At 41.3% G+C, this 17,778-nt stretch overlaps 1 protein-coding gene across 2 annotated transcripts in view; it reads right to left on the minus strand.

The window, feature by feature from the left end:
• Nucleotides 1-17,778, minus strand: part of pxnb (paxillin b) — a 28,965-nt gene that overhangs the window by 5,193 nt on the left and 5,994 nt on the right. The window contains exons 2-7 of one of the 2 annotated variants that reach the window (XM_084727806.1): nt 6,633-6,841; nt 5,078-5,163; nt 4,839-4,978; nt 3,302-3,485; nt 2,635-2,749; nt 1,289-2,521 (exon numbers count right to left, since the gene is read on the minus strand). In XM_084727806.1, coding sequence (XP_084583932.1) covers nt 1,289-2,521; nt 2,635-2,749; nt 3,302-3,485; nt 4,839-4,978; nt 5,078-5,163; nt 6,633-6,841 — 1,967 coding nt within the window. The remainder of the gene's footprint in view (nt 1-1,288; nt 2,522-2,634; nt 2,750-3,301; nt 3,486-4,838; nt 4,979-5,077; nt 5,164-6,632; nt 6,842-17,778) is intronic. The other variant, XM_084727807.1, reaches the window with a different exon arrangement.

Here is a 17,778-nt window from a genome sequence, read left to right on the forward strand (position 1 = left end):
GCAGAGGTCAGTGAGCTGAGAGTCACACATGCATGCTTCAAACAGTGCCACACCTCCCTATGAAGCCCCTCCCCCACAGTTCCCAGTCACTCAAAGAACCACAGCAACAGGCTGCATTAGAGTTCTTCACACAAAACTGGTGCAACAGGTCCAGAGGACTGTGGTTCACAGGCTGGTTACTGTGCTGGTGCAGATTATCAGTGAGTTACTTGTAAGTGCAGCATCAAAGCAACAACTCTTTCCAAGCTTCTACACCACTGGCTTCTGTCTGACTGTATTTCTGTCATTATCGTATTTTGCAAATTGAAACATAACACTGTTTTCTTCTGTCTCGTCTGTGGACTGAACAGTAAAATTAAAGCACCCTGTCAACTCTTTTTCAAGAAATTTTGACTTAACAGCTGCACTATGATGCTCTGGAGTTACTGGAAATGTCAGAAACAATCCTACGCAGCCACAACTGGAATCAAACAGTATAACACTAATAATATTAGTGTAGCCCAGGGGTCTTTAAAGTGGGGCCCATGGGCCATTGGTGGCCCTCGGAAATGTTTTGTGTGACTCCGGAGCATGACACGAAATACATGCATCAATCACAAATCTGACAACACGTTCATGGTTCTCCTGTGTGGCCCTCAATCATATGCTGGCTCTCCAAAACTTTGAGATCCCTGATCTAACGTCATCTTTATATGCAACTTCACAAAAACATCACGTCTAAACAGAATGTATAGACATGCAAGAAAGAACAGGCTGCTTGGTAGGACTGCACAATTCAGCACAGCTGCAGTAAAATCATAATATGGCCAAATGCAGCATTATAATGAGGTACTGTGGTGCTGCTGAGAGGATCTGTCCTCTTGTTCTCTCCTCCTCTTGAGAGCGTTTGATTGGTACAGAACTCAATATATAATATCACATCTAGTTTTGTTTTCAGTGTGCATGAAAATTAAAACTGATCATTTCCACTAATCGTACTGCAATCGCAATTTCAATCAAAATAATCACAATATGACTTTTCTACCAAATCATGCAGCCCTACTATCAGCTGATCAATCAACTGATGAACTGCTTTAGTTCTACTTCTATATATCTGTGTTAAAAGGACATGGTGTTTATACTAGTGAGCAAACTAGTAGATAAATATCTGGTATCATGTTTCAGTTTTTCAATAAGCCACGAGAAAAACCCTCAAAGCAGAAGGCAGCTGGTCACATAAAAGCAACAAACGAGTCAAACTGTGAGCAGAGCGAGGCGGTGTGTCTCAGGCAGGAGTAGACACACATACGTGTCCTGATGCAGAGACTCTGTCTATATTGGGCGTCTGCAGCAGGGGCAGGTCCAGGGCCACGTCTGGGGTCCCGGGGCAGGAGGACGGGGTCATGGACTCATCCATCCAGCTGGCCTCTGTCAGCGGGGTCATGCTGCCGTCTGTGTACGGCCTCTCTGTGTAGGGCGTCATGGTGCCGTCCAGTCCGTCATGGAAGGACATGGACAGCTCCTCGTCAGCCCAGTCCAGGTCTCCATTCCCGTCAGTGCCCCCATCCACAGACTCGTCTGTAATGGTGTTGGTGGTGCTGGTGAAGGTGTCGGGCTGGATGCTGTTTCTGTCCATGGGGAGGACGAGCTCCTCCTGCACCTCCTGCTCTCCTCTGCCCAGACTCTGAGCCTCCGCCTGCAGCCGCGGCTCCTCCATGGTGTGATTCTGCGTGAAACTCATCGCTAACAGTTTGTCCAGAGCCTCGTCCAGGGACGGCTCCGCCACCGGGGGCTGCTGGACGGACAAGGACGGGGCTGACGGTGTGGACTCTAGCAGCGGTCTGGCCGGAGGAGAGGGGACCATCAGAGGAGAGACAGGAGACGGTGAGGATGTTTTTTGTGCAGGAGGAGAGACAGACAGAGCAGCAGGGAGGGGGGATGGAGTCTTTGGAGCTGAGAGAGGAGGGGTGAGGGTTTTGGACGGAGGTGGAGAGGTGGAGAAACTCAAATCCAGGTCATGAAAAGAAGAAGACGGTTTGCTCATCGTCTCAGGAGGACATGAGAGTTTATTCAAGGGTGAGATTCTTTCTACAGACGGACTGGGGGACTTTGAGGACTTGTGGTCCAGGACGGTGTTAACTGAGGTCAGTGAGGGGGTGGTGGTGGAGTTGGACAGACTTGGACTGTTTGTCATCAGGTTGGAGTTAGAGGACGCGGACTGAGAGAGAACAAGCAGTGTCTTAGTTTGGGAGGACAGCATGGAAGCAGAGACATCTATCATCGGGTCCAGGTCCAGGTCAGAGGCTGCAGACAGTGAGGACAGAGGACTGTGCGGAAGGGGACGGTTCAGATGGGACAGGCTGCCGTCTCCTCCGTCCTCATCTATGTGCAGCTCAAAACCGGCGGGCAGACAGAGGACAGGAGAGACGCAGGCAGATGGGTGGGAAAGGAAAGAAGAGGCCACAGGGGTGATGGAGGAGGAGGAGACAGGAGGATGAGGAGACACTCCTGCAGGGTCCAGCAGAGAGCCCAGAGAGCTGGGCTGGAAGACAGAGGAGCAGAAGGAAGATAAGAGGAAGAGGACAGAGAAACGATCAGGAAAATGACAGCTGATAAAGTGAAGCCTCAGTGTTTCGTCCTTGTGCTGGTTTGTACCTTGAAGTCAGACAGAGACGCCATCAGCTCATCCAGCTCTCTGGTGGCACAGGAAGCTGAGATTCTGGCCTGTTGCTGAGACGGTGTGTCCAAATCACTGTGGTGAGACGTGGGGCTGAAAAATAAAAAAACAAAAAAACAAAACAAGATTTATATTAACATTCAAACATTGAAGCAAACAGTGGAAGTCAAACTATCTATTGTTCCCTTAGTTTCCCTCGACTCTCTCTTGGCAGAAAACTGTTTAGTGTGTCAGTCCCACATCAGTAACTACGTCGCCGGTTCAGTTCCAGACGGGGACTTTTGTCAAATCTGCCTCTCTCTCCTAACGTTTCCCATCTGGGTCTTAGCTGTCAAATGGTCCAATAAACAGTCCCTCCATAAAACACGGCTTTTTGTTAATATTCTATTTAAAACTTCATAAATTTGGTTAAATAAAAGGTAACAAAATTATTATTAAAGTTCACTTCGAAGGATAAGGTTATTCATTCATTTCCAACATGGACAGTGAAAGACGAGCTGCACTTGGTGGATCCCTGGTTCATGTTTTTGTTATTAGCTTCTCGTTGTCCAGACCAGAAGAAGAAGAAAAACTTAATGAGCATCATGGAGGCTGGTGTTATTCATGTTAATATATCTGAAGTTGCAGTGGAGCGACAGCGAGTACCTGGGCGAAGGCACTGAGCCCTCCAGCTCATCCAGCAGACTCTCCACGGTGGGTCGCGCCTCGTCCAGCCTCGTCCCGTTCCTCTTTGGTTTCTCCTGGGGGGGCGGGCTCACCATGATGTCAGGGCCGCTGCCGTTCTCGTAGTGGGTGATGCTGCAGGACGGTAAGGGTGGAGCTGCCTCTTCTGTGGACACAGGACACGACAACTGAGTCTCCTGACCATAAACTAAAGGTGCAAGTTTCTTTTAAAGTCTGACCTGCCAATTCCAACTTTCTTTCTCTCTGCTTCGGTCTTTACAACGGATGAGCATTTAATAGAAATGTTATCAAAATCACAATATAATCTAGGGCATTTTTCAAAGTGCACATATTTGATCTTTTTTATAAAACTGTTGTGGTGCTGCAGACGTGTCCATCTTTGTAGGGCTGCAACTAATGATTATTTTCAATATCAGTTAATCTGTCAATCACTTTTAGGATTAATCGATTTCTTGTTTGGTCCATAAAACATGAGAAAATGTTGATCAGTGTTTCCAAAAGTCCAAGATGACGTCCTCAAATGTCTTGTTTTACCCACAAGACAAAGATATTCAGTTTACTGTCAGAGAGGAGCAAAGAAACCAGAAAATATTCACATTTAAGAAGCTGGAATCAGAGAATTTGTACGATTTTCTTTTAAAAAAAGAAAAAAGAAGATCAATTATCAAGGCAGTTACTAAGTAATTTAAATCACAGCAGAAATCAGACCTTAAATGTTTTTCAATGAGAATAATGATGTAAAAATTATCATCCCCTCTAATATTGCATCATAATACAATATCAGTAAAAATAATCGCAGCCCTAGTCTTTTCACTCATTTTTGCTGCTTATATTCTGTGCAATCCAATCCATTTTCCAGTGCAATTAACCTTTACAAAGCAACACTTCTACATCATTTTCTCTTAATATAATGCTACACACTGTGTGTGTATTGCAACATGTGTGTAATTATCCTGCTGTTATCCATACATAGTCATATATCTGTCCATATATCCAATCAATATATCTGTTGAAGTGAAAGGTGTATATGGTGTATAAAGTCTTGAGTGTACAGTTTGTTCAATTTCATACTTTGTATCTTAAAATTCCATTTTAAATATTTGTATTTTATTTTTTATTTTATCCTTTTTCTACCTGTACTTTTGTTTGAGCTGCTGTAACACGAATTTCCCAGTGTGGGATCAATAAAATTTATCTTATTTTATCTAATCTTACCAAAATGGTGTTTTAAGTGTCTTATTGATCCCCCATGTTACAGAGGTTGTTCCTACACAGCTCAGTTTGTCCTTGCAGGTGTTACAAATTGTGAGCTTTGTGTTTTCTTCACTCACAGAGAAGAACTTCCACAGCAAGAACGTGTTTGCATGTTTGCATGTGTGTGACTGCGACCAGCACCATTTAACATGGCTGTGTGGCTCTTTCATCAGCCAGTCACAAAGCTGAAAATTGGCCGACTAACCGGTGCATCTTTAATACAAACTCGAGGCTGTGTGTGTACCTGTGGTGGGGAATGACGGGGAGCTCTGCTGGACTGCATTGAGCTCCAGCAGCAGCCTGTCGAGCTCAGAAAGGTTACTGCCCAGGGCAGAGGTCATGGCTGCTGTGGACGAGTCGGACGACTTCTGTTTGTTTGGAAAACTGAGGAGGAGACAGACAGAGACAACTGAGAACAGCAGCTGCAGGACGGATGATACTCTAAACTTTACACACAAACATTTCAGGTGTGCGGCTGGTTACCTGTATACGTGGTCCTCTTCAATGTGAGACAACGGAGAGCTGCTACTGTCCCTGGACCAGGAGCTCTTCTGGGCTGAACCTAAAGACTGCAGAGTGAGACATCAGTGAGACAAACTGAGAAAGCAACCGACATCCATCTGGACAGACAGACATTCATTCTGCCACAGACTGATCCCCACAACAGACTCAAACTCCACAAACCTCTTTTACCATGTATAAAAAAATCTGGGAGTTCATATAACAGGCTTATTACTCTACAAATGTAGAAAACTTGGTGTTTTACTTGACAGCGACCCTATTTTGAACAGCCATATAAAATCATGCTTCTTTCAGCTTGGAAAAAAATCTAAATTTAAACAATTTAAAACCTTGTAACAGTCATGCATGTTGTCATCTGTCTCTGTTTGTGGAGAAAGATGAAAGCATGAATGACTAAAATGACAAATCTGTCTCCTCACTGTAACTCATACAAAATACAACCACCAGGATTTCTGACAGGAACCAGGAACCAGGAACCAGGAACCAGGAGCGCATTACTCCCAGCATCCTTACACTGGCTGCCTGTAAACTTGGAACAGATACATTTCAGACCTTTTAATGCTCCATGTGCCAGAACAGGTTCTGAGTTCCTCAAATGTTCCACTCGTGGTGGTTCCCAAATCTAAACTCAAACATTAAGGCAACAGTGTTTTTAAGCTTTAAGTCTTTGTGTAAAGCAAACCTCTATAGTTTGGCATTCCTGTGATCTCCTACATTACCTTTTCTACACCAACTGGTTTTAATATTTTAGTTGTTATTTTTATTTGTTTTATTACTGTATTTTGTCTTTTATTACTTATTCTGTATATTGTTTATTGAAGGTGCCATTGTTCTTTCTGTGTTATAATTAGCATGTTGAGTTGTTTGTTGATTTTATCCTGTAAAGTATCTCGTAAACCCTGTTTTAGGAGGGCGCTACATGAATTAAGTTAATTATTAGTCTATTATTTTGCCTGCATCTGAACCATATGGCAAAGGATGATACAGATGGAGGGAGATACCAGCTGTGGTTGCAAGTAACATCTTCAAAAACTGTTTTAGGACTGCAACCAACAATTATTTTCATAGTTGATTAATCAGTCTATTATTTTCCAGATTAATCAGTTCATAGTTGTTTGTTTTAAAATGTCATAAAATGGTAAAAAGTGTCGATCAGCGTTTCTCACGTCTTGTTTTACCCACAACACAAAGATATTCAGTTTACTGTCTGAGAGGAGTTAAGAAACCAGAAAACATTCACATTTAAGAAACTGGAATCAGAAAATCTTGCCTTTTCTTCTTAAAAAGATTACTCAAACCAATTAATCAATTATCAAAATAGTTGCAGATAAATGTAATAATTGATTAATAATTGATTAATTGTTGCAGACCTAGATTGTTTTAAGTTAAGTGTAAAATGTAATAAGAATCAGGCCTCCCCATGTGGTCATTTTATATAAACTACTTATTCATTATCATGACCTGGATATGAAATGACTTTATATAAAGATCTGATATTCTGGTTGCAGAGACGTACCTGCTGAGAGGAGTGATGGGAGTCCGGCTGGTCGATCAGGGACCCGTTCAGAGCCTCAGCTGAGGGTGGAGGAGGGACTGGAGGCGGGACTGACACATCCTGGTAGGAGTGTCCTCCGGTGGGGATGGAGTAGGGCGTCTCGTCAGACAAGAACACAGGACGCTTCGAGATGTGGGACGTAGTAGATTCCAGGTCCGCAAGCAAAGCGTCTGAAAGATTTGATAGTTAAAGTTTTACTAAACGTCACAGTGATGACTTGTGTGTTGATTCGTCCGTGTTTTACTTCCATCTTACTAACAATCTTCATCAAAATCAAACACAGTAATTCTTCATGTCACTGGAGTAAATACATCAGAGTCAAATTCCTGAAGTGTTTGTGGAGACATGACTGGGCAGGAGACCAATGAATTCTTTACTGGGGCTGCTGGGAGCTCTGAGGAGACGACTGACGGTGGTGTCCGGCTGTAAACAGACAATGGCAGCGAGTCACCGTCTCTCATTCCAGCCTGTCACCAAAAAAAGATTCTCCTCAGTGCAGATCATCCACCAATGAGGTTCAGCCAAGTGACCAACACTGTGTGACATCAGTGAACACAACTTCATACCTAAACCCATCAGGCCTCCATGAAACATCCCCCTGAAATCCCCAACATACTTTCTCCCAAGTCCACACTACAAATATAACCACAATGACAGCTACCTGTCTGAGAGCTTCATCTGTCATTTCATGGTCTTATGTTGCATTCACGTGCAGTCGGAATAATTGGAAAAATGACTCACTGGCTGGGAAAATTCATCTTAACTACTCCTCAGAAATATAACTTGCCAAGTTGTTGACATCATTCATGCATACAAATGGCAGATGAAAGTGAGTGTTTGATTACTGTAAGAAACTTTTTATTACTTCATATATTTCATGTCAACTTTTTGCTCACATTTAATTTGTCATGTTATATGCTATTAGGTTGTAGCGTTGGAAATCTCTAGGCAAATCATGATTTGATTCCAACTGAGAGGGTTATGATGCGCTTATAAAAAGATTCTAAATGCATCTAAATCTGATATATTATTTATTTTTTCTCACTATGCATCTGCTTGTTCTGACATTATACTATATCTTCTGACATTTTATGGACCAAACAACTAATGGATTAATCAGCAATATGATCAACAGATTAATCAAAATGAAAACAATGATTAATTGCAGCCCTGTTGACCTGCTATACAGCCTGACTGAGCAGATACATCATTTCTTTTATTTCTTTATCTAAAGACTGGACCATTTAAAGTAATGCAATGCAATTTCAAGCAGTTTCAAGCACTTTTCAAACCTTTAAACACCACATTAGTATTGAAGTGTTTTCCAGGGCCAATAGACAGTCAACAGGGTTTTTCAAAGACATGTTGAAAAGGGAAGGCCCTGACCATAAAGCTATTTGAGGATATTGGCATGGAAACGTGTGATAACTCCTGACTTAGATTAGTTAGAAATGTTATTGTATTATTAGCATTAATCCTGATAACCAGTCAGTCAAGGCATATTTTAGCGGTTGTAGGGACTGTTTTAGTGCAGCAAAGCTTCAAAGTGTTTAAGCAACATAAATCTTCACTGGGACACTCAACCACCACACAGACGCTACAACAAGTACAACAACAACAACTCTACACTACTCTTTGTGGCGTCCATGTTGTTAAAAGTTCATAAACACGCCGAACGCTCGGGACATGGGACCATCCGAGGAGCACAAAGCAGCAGACAGACAGAAAGTGTTCCCAGGGTTGAGGGGGTACACGGTTACCCTGCTGAGTGTTCAGTGGAACGCAGGAACAAAATAGACTCTTACATCACACGATCCATCCATCCTCAGCCTGTCCAGAATAGACCGCACTCACCGGCTGCATACTGTTACACTACAGACCAGGCTGAGAGCGGTCACTGTCTGTTTCATGAAATCACCGTGCTTCAAACTCAGAACACGAGAAGAAAACTGTCCGACTGAACAGACGGTCCAACAGACAACCAGGCCTCCTCCAAAATACAAACTACACAAATATAAAATGTCGCTGTGAAGTCGAGATCTGTTCACGCATGAAAACTTCTATTCACTGGAGGTTATTTCAAGAAACAACACAAGTCTGCAAATAAAATAAATATAACTGATGATGCATTTTTCTGTTATCTGAAATAAATCTACTTAAAATTCGTCACCATTCTTTCACACAGCGTTACATTAATCATACTAGGTGTCAGCAGCAAGATAAATATTAAAAACTAAAAAAAAGAATGCTGAGCTTTTGAGTACACAGACAGAGGCCTGGACAATATATCTGAAAAACCTGTCATAAAGTTTCATATCTGTCGATATGGATAATTGTTTTTTTTATTACCCGCCCTACACAGACACGTGGATCATCACTGAATACTCAGAAGGACATCAGTGAAACTGACACAGACACTGCCTTCATATCATCCATATAAAAAACAAAATGAACAAAATATCTGAATAATCAAGTTTGTAATAAACTGGATATGTTTCTCCTGATCTGTGTCAACATTAATTTAACAAAAAAACAATGAATGAAATGAAAATGAATGAAACAAAGAGTCCCCAGTAATCCAGCAATACAAACATTTAAATCAGTTAGTTTTTTGTTAGAAAGCCAGTATCTGTACTCACATTATTTGTTCCACCTGTTGAATCTGTAATATCCTCCAGACAGAGATACTGTCTGTGTGCATGTGAAGCACAGACAGCAGTCCAGACAAAGACAGTGTGAGCAACACGCAGTGATGGGAGGCTGACAGTCGGCTGTGGGGAGTGGTCTGACACGCTGTCAGTAACACTTTCTCTTCATAACAAACACTGTTTCTCCTTCAGATTTGATTTTATTTCTCCAGTGATCCACCCAGAACATTTTTTTTTTTTTTTACAAAGTGCACTGATTATGTCAAAGTCATCTTTCTCTTCTTTGGTTCAGTCTGTTAAAAGTTCTCATTCAAACATTACACCAAACTTCATTCTCAAATTTAACACTTTAAAGTTTCTTTGCTTGGATGAAAATGTAGACTCTAAACTCAAAGAATATTTATGTTAACGTTCTGAAATCCACAAGAACAAGTCTTTGCATCAGTATAAATCTGATCACACAGCACTTATTAAGGATAAGATTATTTTTTACTCCTGTTATTTCATTCTTCTAAATCAGTGGTGAAGAACATCAGGGTCTGTTTTCACAAAGATAGACTTTGATTATCACTTAGATTTAAGTCAGACTTCAGACAGATGTCTAAATTCTTCGGGTGCACAAAGCAGTTTAGTTTTTGACTATCTTAAGTATGAATGAAATCTGGGTAAATTAAGACCTTTTTCAGAATAAAAGAAAAATGGTCGACCGAGTGACGACATCCAACCGCTCAGCTCTGTTTACTCCAGCAGAGAATCCGTGTCTACTGGAGGAATTTCACATTTCACTTAGAAAGTTGAGCGAACGTGTAACAATACAAAAAAAAAAATCTGATATGAAAAAAAAAAACAGTATTAAGAGTGAACATTGTTAATCCCACCAGAGAGAAGAGAATCAAAGATGTTCAGAAAAGATAGAAAATATGGTACATGATGAAAAGAAATCATTTTCTCCAACACAATGTTAACAAACCAAAAACTTCTGAGCCACGTTTTCCTCTTTTTTTGTTGTTGGGTTCTACTGATCAGTTGGTGGCACTGATTATTACCATGGTAACATGGCTCAGATTCAATATTGAAAATCGATTGAAACGACCTTTCAGTTTCACAAATTGAATCAAAAAGGCAGAATATATGATTCTCTGAGTATATAATATTTATTTTTGGCACACATTTTGTCTTAATCAAATAATCCACATCAAATGATTTTAAAGTTGCAGGAAGCCATATTGAGATTTTGATAAAAAAATCAGGCGTACTGATGAATTCTCATACTCAGGTATGAATTCAGAAAATCAATACACCCAACAGCCTCGTAACTTTACGTGCAGACGTAAGTCTCTTATGTTAAATCGTATTTAAAACTGCAAACAGTTTACAGAGAAAGTGCGACAGTGGTGAGACTCTCACACACCTCTACACCTCTTCATCAGAGTCTTCATCAGAGTCTTCATCAGAGTCTTCAGTCCAAAGGGAGGTCCTTCCCAGAAGCTGAATGTTGAAGTCATGAAGTTTGACATAAACCACATGGGAGCACCGGCCTATTTAAAGCATGAAGCTCAGTGAGTAGCCCATGTCTGTGCAAATGTGCTAAAATATCATGACCAGCTCAAAATAATCTGCACCTGGTGCTGACATGCTAAACAAGGTCTTACTGAAGTTGACTTTGTCACTCATAAAACAAAGACTCCATAGAGAAAAATACCTCCACTGCTTTTGGGACAAAGGTGAGTCATAGGGAAAAAAAAAAAAACATGTGGAATTTATATTGAGGTTTTAAAAGTCATCAGAGAAAAGAATAAATACCTCAGAACTTGCTAATTATGGTTGTGTATTCCTAGAAAGTTCTTTCTGTGGACAGAGAGGACAGCCAGACTTCCTCTATAACGAGATCTCTGGACTCATTAGACCTCGTCCCACCTGCTGATACTACACATGTGTGACCGAGACACAGATCATCATCATCATCATCGTCATCATCATCATCATCTCCACAGGGGATCTTTACACACAGATTCATTCAAATCAAACTAGGCCTCGTGTTTCCTGCGACGGTTGTTCACATCCACAGAAATCATGTTTCAGATGAGGAAGATTTTTAAATGCTTTTATTTGTGAAAGAACTGAACAGTCCCAGTGACAATTAGGGTCACGATCAATATCTATGTGCTGCTTTCAGCCATTTATTAGTTGTCCTACACACTAGGGCCACAACTAACAATCATTTCCAATATTGATAAGTCTGCCGATCATTTTCTCCATTGATCGTCCTCAAATGTCTTGTTTTGTCCACAACCTAAAGATATTCAGTTTACTGTCAGAGAGGAGGAAAGAAACCAGAAAACATTTGAGAAGCTGAAATCAGGAAACTCTTTTCTATAAAAAAAAGACTTAATCAACTTAATAAATTTAATATATGTTTCAAAATGTTTTTTTTTAGTTGCAGCTCTACTGATCATGTGAACTGATAACATATAAGATTCAAATCAGATAAAACACAAATTCAGAAACTGTAATAAAACTCTTAAACCTAATCTTATGTCACATTTTCATTAGGTCATTGAGCTGCCGTAAAACTGTAAAGTTCCTTAATTACTCGGAATATAAGGTGAGTAAAAATGGCAACCATATTTTCAGTTTTGGTAACCAAAAGCTAGTATCTGGTTTCCAGCCCTGAAATTATTTCCACCATGTTTTTAGTCTGAATCTTCACTGTAGATCTTTAGCTTGGAGTCACGTTCACATTCAGTCTGAACTGTGTGTGTTTGTGTTGCGACTGCGTGCAAACGGCATGTCAGGACTTAAGTAGACTTGGATTATGCCAGACAAGCTGTATGGAGGCATATTACGTTTTTTTTTTCCCCCAATTGTTTTTTATATTTGAAAACGGGTCACCATTCACTTACAACGTTTGGGAGGTTCTGCGACACTGTTCTCCTGTGAAACTCCAGCAGAGTTTTTCAGACTAACAAAATAAACCCAACCTTCAGTCGTCATGAGGGGGAGGAGATAATGACTGAATTTTCATTTCGGGGTGGATTATCCCTTTAAGCATCAGAAAATATGAATACAAACTTTCCAGCTCACATCCTTTTTGTAGCCTTTGACTAAAAAGCCTGTATTACACACACACACACACACACACACACACACACACACACAGCGTCCTCAGTGACTATTAACTGCATCTCTTTGCTGCAGGTCAAAAAAGGAGAAAGGCTGAAATGTTCTCACGTCCCTCCGTTGCCAGAGGAGGGCAGCATCGTGTCTGTCCCGAGCACAGACAACAAGCTTTGTCAGTCTCAGTTTGGTCCATGAAGAGTTTGAAGCATTAAGAATGCAAACATGCACTGTAAGCCAAGTAACAGGCTAATCTTTTCCATTCCAGACAGGGGGCAGGAGCCACAATGGACAAAGTCCAACTCCGCTCTAACAGCATCCTGACTCAATAGTGCATTGTGAGCAAGAACTGGGGGAATAAAGCTGTCATCAAACAGAGAACGACTGGGACTAATAATTCAACATGAACTCATTTAACAACAGACAGACTTAACTTTCTGTCAGGGGAACATCTGTGGTCACACTGTGGTAACTAATCTCCATTACACTCAACAAACAACTCATGTTAATGTGGATACTGTACACATTCTTGTGGCAGTGGGTACATGTACTGTCCTGCCTGTGAGCCCCCCCCCCCCCCCCCATGCCACAGTCCTGCAGTGTTTATCAGATTGGAGTGAAGGTGCGCGGGGAATTCCACACATTCCTGTGTCCGCTACAGAGAAAGAAAGTAATCAGGCGGGGACACGGAGAAGGTGGCTCTGGGAAGGGTGCATACAGTCGCTCTAATCCAGGGAAACATCATTTAAAAGAACAGTTCAACCCAAAATCAAAAACACAGATTTTGGAGATATCAGCTGCAGAGCTGCCTGCTTCTCTTCAATATAATGGAACTAGATGACACTCACAACACATTTAAAAAAACTCAAATGCAGTGTCTCTTCCCAGAAATCATAACCTAGTTTCTAAACATAATTCACAAATGTTGTTGTGAGCAGTTTCATATAGGAACTATTTTCTTTCTATATCTGCCAGCTCTAGTAGAAGGAAGTGTGCATTAGGGATCTTCCTGTTGATTAAACGCAAACAACAATGAGAAAACACTCAGGCAGTTAAAACTGAGCACAGCTTATGAATTGCTCTACACTACATAGTCTACACTAGCTAAATCATATTTTAAATGCTGCTTAAATGTGTGGCGCTTTGCACCACATAATGTGAACAACATTATCCGTCAAAACATGACAGCAACTCACAAAATGCTTCATCTTTTCAGACCTAAAAGGATCACAGTGTCGGGGGGTAAACAACATTGTTCACCCGGTGCTGATGTCCGCTGTGGTCTGTGAGCCTGTCACACAGCGAGGCTGCTGTAAGCAGCGCTAGCAGCGTGAGTACAGAGTGCATCTACTCATGGATGAGAGGCCTGTCCATGTGGTGATACGGCTGGCAGGTGTAGTTTGGTAGAAAGAAAATAGTTCCTACATGAAACCGCTCGCAACAAGGTGCGTGGCTTATCTTATTTTTCCTGCGCTGATATGAAAGTGATTTTGAGTAATCTGCACCCTGTTGTGCAGTGACAGATGTGTCTGTTGCAGCTGGATGTCCACCTGCTAAGCGCCGTTAATCAGCACGAGTGATGAGTGAATTTCAAATCCTTCACTGCAAACTCTTTTTCTGTCTCTTTTCTATGATTTGATCTGACACTCTTCATCTCCGTTCTCTATCCGACCGCTCACCAAAACTCTGCTATAATAGTTGATGCTATGGATATGATTTAGATTGTGAATTATTAAGTGATATTGTCGCGTTGAGCACAGACACACAGCCTTTGACTTTACGTTCTCTGTAAATGCACCGATTGCAATTTTTTTTTTTTGATCTGTTGATTCCAATATTGGCCAATTCCGACCTTCAGTCTTTCTAAAATTAATATAAATATATTTATCTCCATTTTGCAGCCTAGACGGAGTGTGTTGCCCTTTGTGAATGTCTGCTGGCCCCTCTGATTATCTCTAATAACTGACATACCATTTCTCCTCTCTCAAACTTTATCAGAGAATTGTATTATGGTGGGGGAATATGGTGACAAAACCACATTTCCCATGATGCCTTGGCCTTGAGCTGCACCGAACTGAATATTTATTTACGTTTGCTTTTTTATGTTTCAAAATGCAAATGTTTCTTTTTGTGTTTGTAACAGGGGTGCGACAGATTGCAGTTGGCCCGTGGTCCGTAGAGGTCGGCCCCCGACGGTTCGACACGTACGTGATCTGCAGACTAAACATTAACCAGAGTGGAAAACAGTTTTACTGTCGCTGCTGATGTGTAACCAATCAAAAAACCAAAGGGCGGGATTTTAAGTGAGACAACAGAGCGTAGAATTATGGTATTTAAGAGTGTATATAATGTGTGTATCTATAATGTGTACTATAATAAAGTATAGTATAAGTAGTAAACTTAGTTTTGTGATCCACTGCTGGCTGTAATGTGTCTGTTCAGAACATATGGGTTTATGTTGGTAACAGTAAATTTTGAGCTGGTTTATAATTTGAACTATTAGTGAGACGACTGTTTCATTACTCGACTCGACTAAAATTTCACTGCCCACCCTCCAGTCATCAGATCAGGTACTGGTGATTATGAATAACTATATGATGTCTGTATGACCAAATGATATACTGACAAGATTTCTGGAATAAGACAAGACGGTTGAGTTTTTTTAAACATAATTTTTGGCTCTTTGATCACCTCAAGCTGAGTGTCATTTAGTTACATTATACTGGTGAGAAGACACATATTTCTACAGCTGATAACTCTGCAAAAAATATCCAGATGGATAAGCAGCACTAGAGACCAGAAGAAAAACATGTATTTTTGTTTTTGGGGCGGCCTGGTCCTTTAACGTCCAACCTGTCTCAACTGGAATCAAAATGATGTTCTGTAATAAAATCTACTCAAGCAGAACACACGTTCTTCTGATACCACAGGATTTTAGGGAGGCAGGAATGTGTTCGAATACAAAACACCATCTGTCAGTCCAGAAAATGAAAATAATGTGTTGACAATTACAGGAGCCGTTCCACTAACTGCAGCATGCCTGGAATTCCAGGATAAGAGAGATGTCAATGTTTTTACTGCCCATTTCCCACAGAGCGGCCGGCCGGGGAGTACAGTTCAGGGTGGGGGGGGTGGGGGTTCTGTCTAATCTGTTCTATTAACATGTGGGCAGCAGTGATGGGTCCACAGAGTCCACAGCTCACCTGTTTATAGCCAGGGAGAAAGAGAGCAGAACTGGCCACAGGCCCACACCGAAACCCTACCCCTTCAGGCCAACCCGACACGATATTTATATCAAACAAGACAGGCAGGGGCCCGGGGAGAGGGGGCGGGGCTGAGATACCAGCAAGACAGGCTGCGAAGACCAGGGACGGACAGAGAGTTTGAGTGACTGGGATAAAACAGATTAAATGATGAGCCAACAGAGAAATATTCCCATAAAAGTCAAGTCTGACACCTGAATCTACAGCAGAATACACACAGGCTGCACAGACAAAGGATGAAAGAGTGTAACAGCATAAGACAGAAGCATCTCAGGGTGATCACTTCAAAATAAACACACCTAAAAATACCCTGCCAAGCAGCCCCATATCCGAAAGATGACACGCCCCTCGAGAGAAGGCTGCACCAAAATAAAAGCACTTCCCCACAGAGCAGTAAATCAGATGACAGCCAGGGGAAAGTCTACAGACTGATGTAACACCCAGTCACTGAGGACACATTCATATCCACGCATGTGTGAGGACGTATGTCACTGAGTGGCCCTTTGTGCCACAAGACGGGGTGAGACAGGAAGACCCTCAAAGAAAGGCTGTCTTGTCCCTCTTTGACTGAAAACATCAAACCATCCTATAGAAGAGCCATTAAACAGCTAAATCTTCATAGATTCAGTCAGAGGTGCCATGATTTATTGATTATTTATCATCTAAATCCTTGAGTCAAAGAGAAGAAGAAAAAAGCTCATCATAATCTCCTGAAACTGACAGATTTAAATCGCTTCTTTGTCCAACCAATAATCCAAAACCCAAGGACAGAGGTTCATGTTTTTGTTGAATTTGATCAGTTTTGGTTTCAGTATGTGAACTACAGCCCACACGACCAGACGTCCCGTCATCATCACCTACGCAAGCCGCTTCTCCCTACACTCACAAATGATTGGTTTGTAGACGGCCGCGTGTCTGACATCAGTTCAGTTCTTCTTGGAAAATAACTGAAAAATGTCAGCAGTGTTTGGGTTCTGGACTGTTGGTTGGACAAAAGAAGACATTTAATGATACCACTTTGGGCTCTGAACATCTTAATTAAATAAACAAATAAGGAAAATAACTGGCAGATTAATCAATAATGAAAATAACTGTTAGTTGCATCCCTAAAACACAAATATACTCAATTTACTTTAATGCTAAGATAAATAAAAACAGCAGGTTCTCAAATTTGAGAAGTTGTAGCTATAAAATGTTTGACTTTTTTGCTTGAAAAATGGTTTAAATTGTTAATGGAATATTTAAATAGTTGCCATTTATCTGTTTATCGACTAATCATTGCTGCGTTAAATCAGGCCCTGTGATTAAATATGTATAACTGTTTAATACCAGCATTTGCTATTTGACAAGTTTTAATAGACTTAGTGATATGGACACATTTCAGTCATTATCAGTAAGACACTAAGGTTCAACACACAGCATCGTGTCAGAGAAGAGTAAATAAACTGAAAATATTCACATTTAAGAAGCTGAAATCTGAGAATTAAATAGCTGACAACTAATCAATTAATCAGATCATTGCAATTCTACATTGTTTGGTACAGATCGCTGCAGAAAGCAGACCTTTAATAAGTTTTTTGATTGAGATGAGAATAATGATGAAAAAAGTATCATTCCCTCTAATATTGCAAATAATATTGCAAGTGCAATATCAGTAAAAAAAACTTTTCAAAATAATTCAGCCCTATGAGTAACATTAGAAGACTCCAGCAGATTCCTGCTACATCACTCAGACCTGTCAGGAAAATAATCAGCACTGCTCTGTGAGCCAAGTTACAAGGCCAGAGGACAGGATGGTAACGAAACGGAGGAAGGCAGGAGGAAAAGTCTGTCCTGTGAGCAGGATTACAGCCCGAAGGCCCACAGCTGCTCACTCCACCACTGTTTCGTGGCCTCCAGCAGCTCTGACTCTGCTCATTGTTTTCTGCTGGGTTTCCTGAGGATGTGGGGCAGGGTCTGTTGCCTGAGCGATGAGCTCAGCCATGCAGCTCTCTCTTCCCCAGACCCAGAACAGGATGGGCGTGGAGGCCGGGAACAGGACTGATTTACAGTCAGGAGCTTCCCTCTAGCTGGTTAGGG

Source organism: Lutjanus erythropterus, chromosome 10, assembly GCF_056507025.1.
Source record: "Lutjanus erythropterus isolate fLutEry1 chromosome 10, fLutEry1.hap2, whole genome shotgun sequence".
In the NCBI taxonomy this organism is placed as follows: Eukaryota; Metazoa; Chordata; class Actinopteri; order Lutjaniformes; family Lutjanidae; genus Lutjanus; species Lutjanus erythropterus.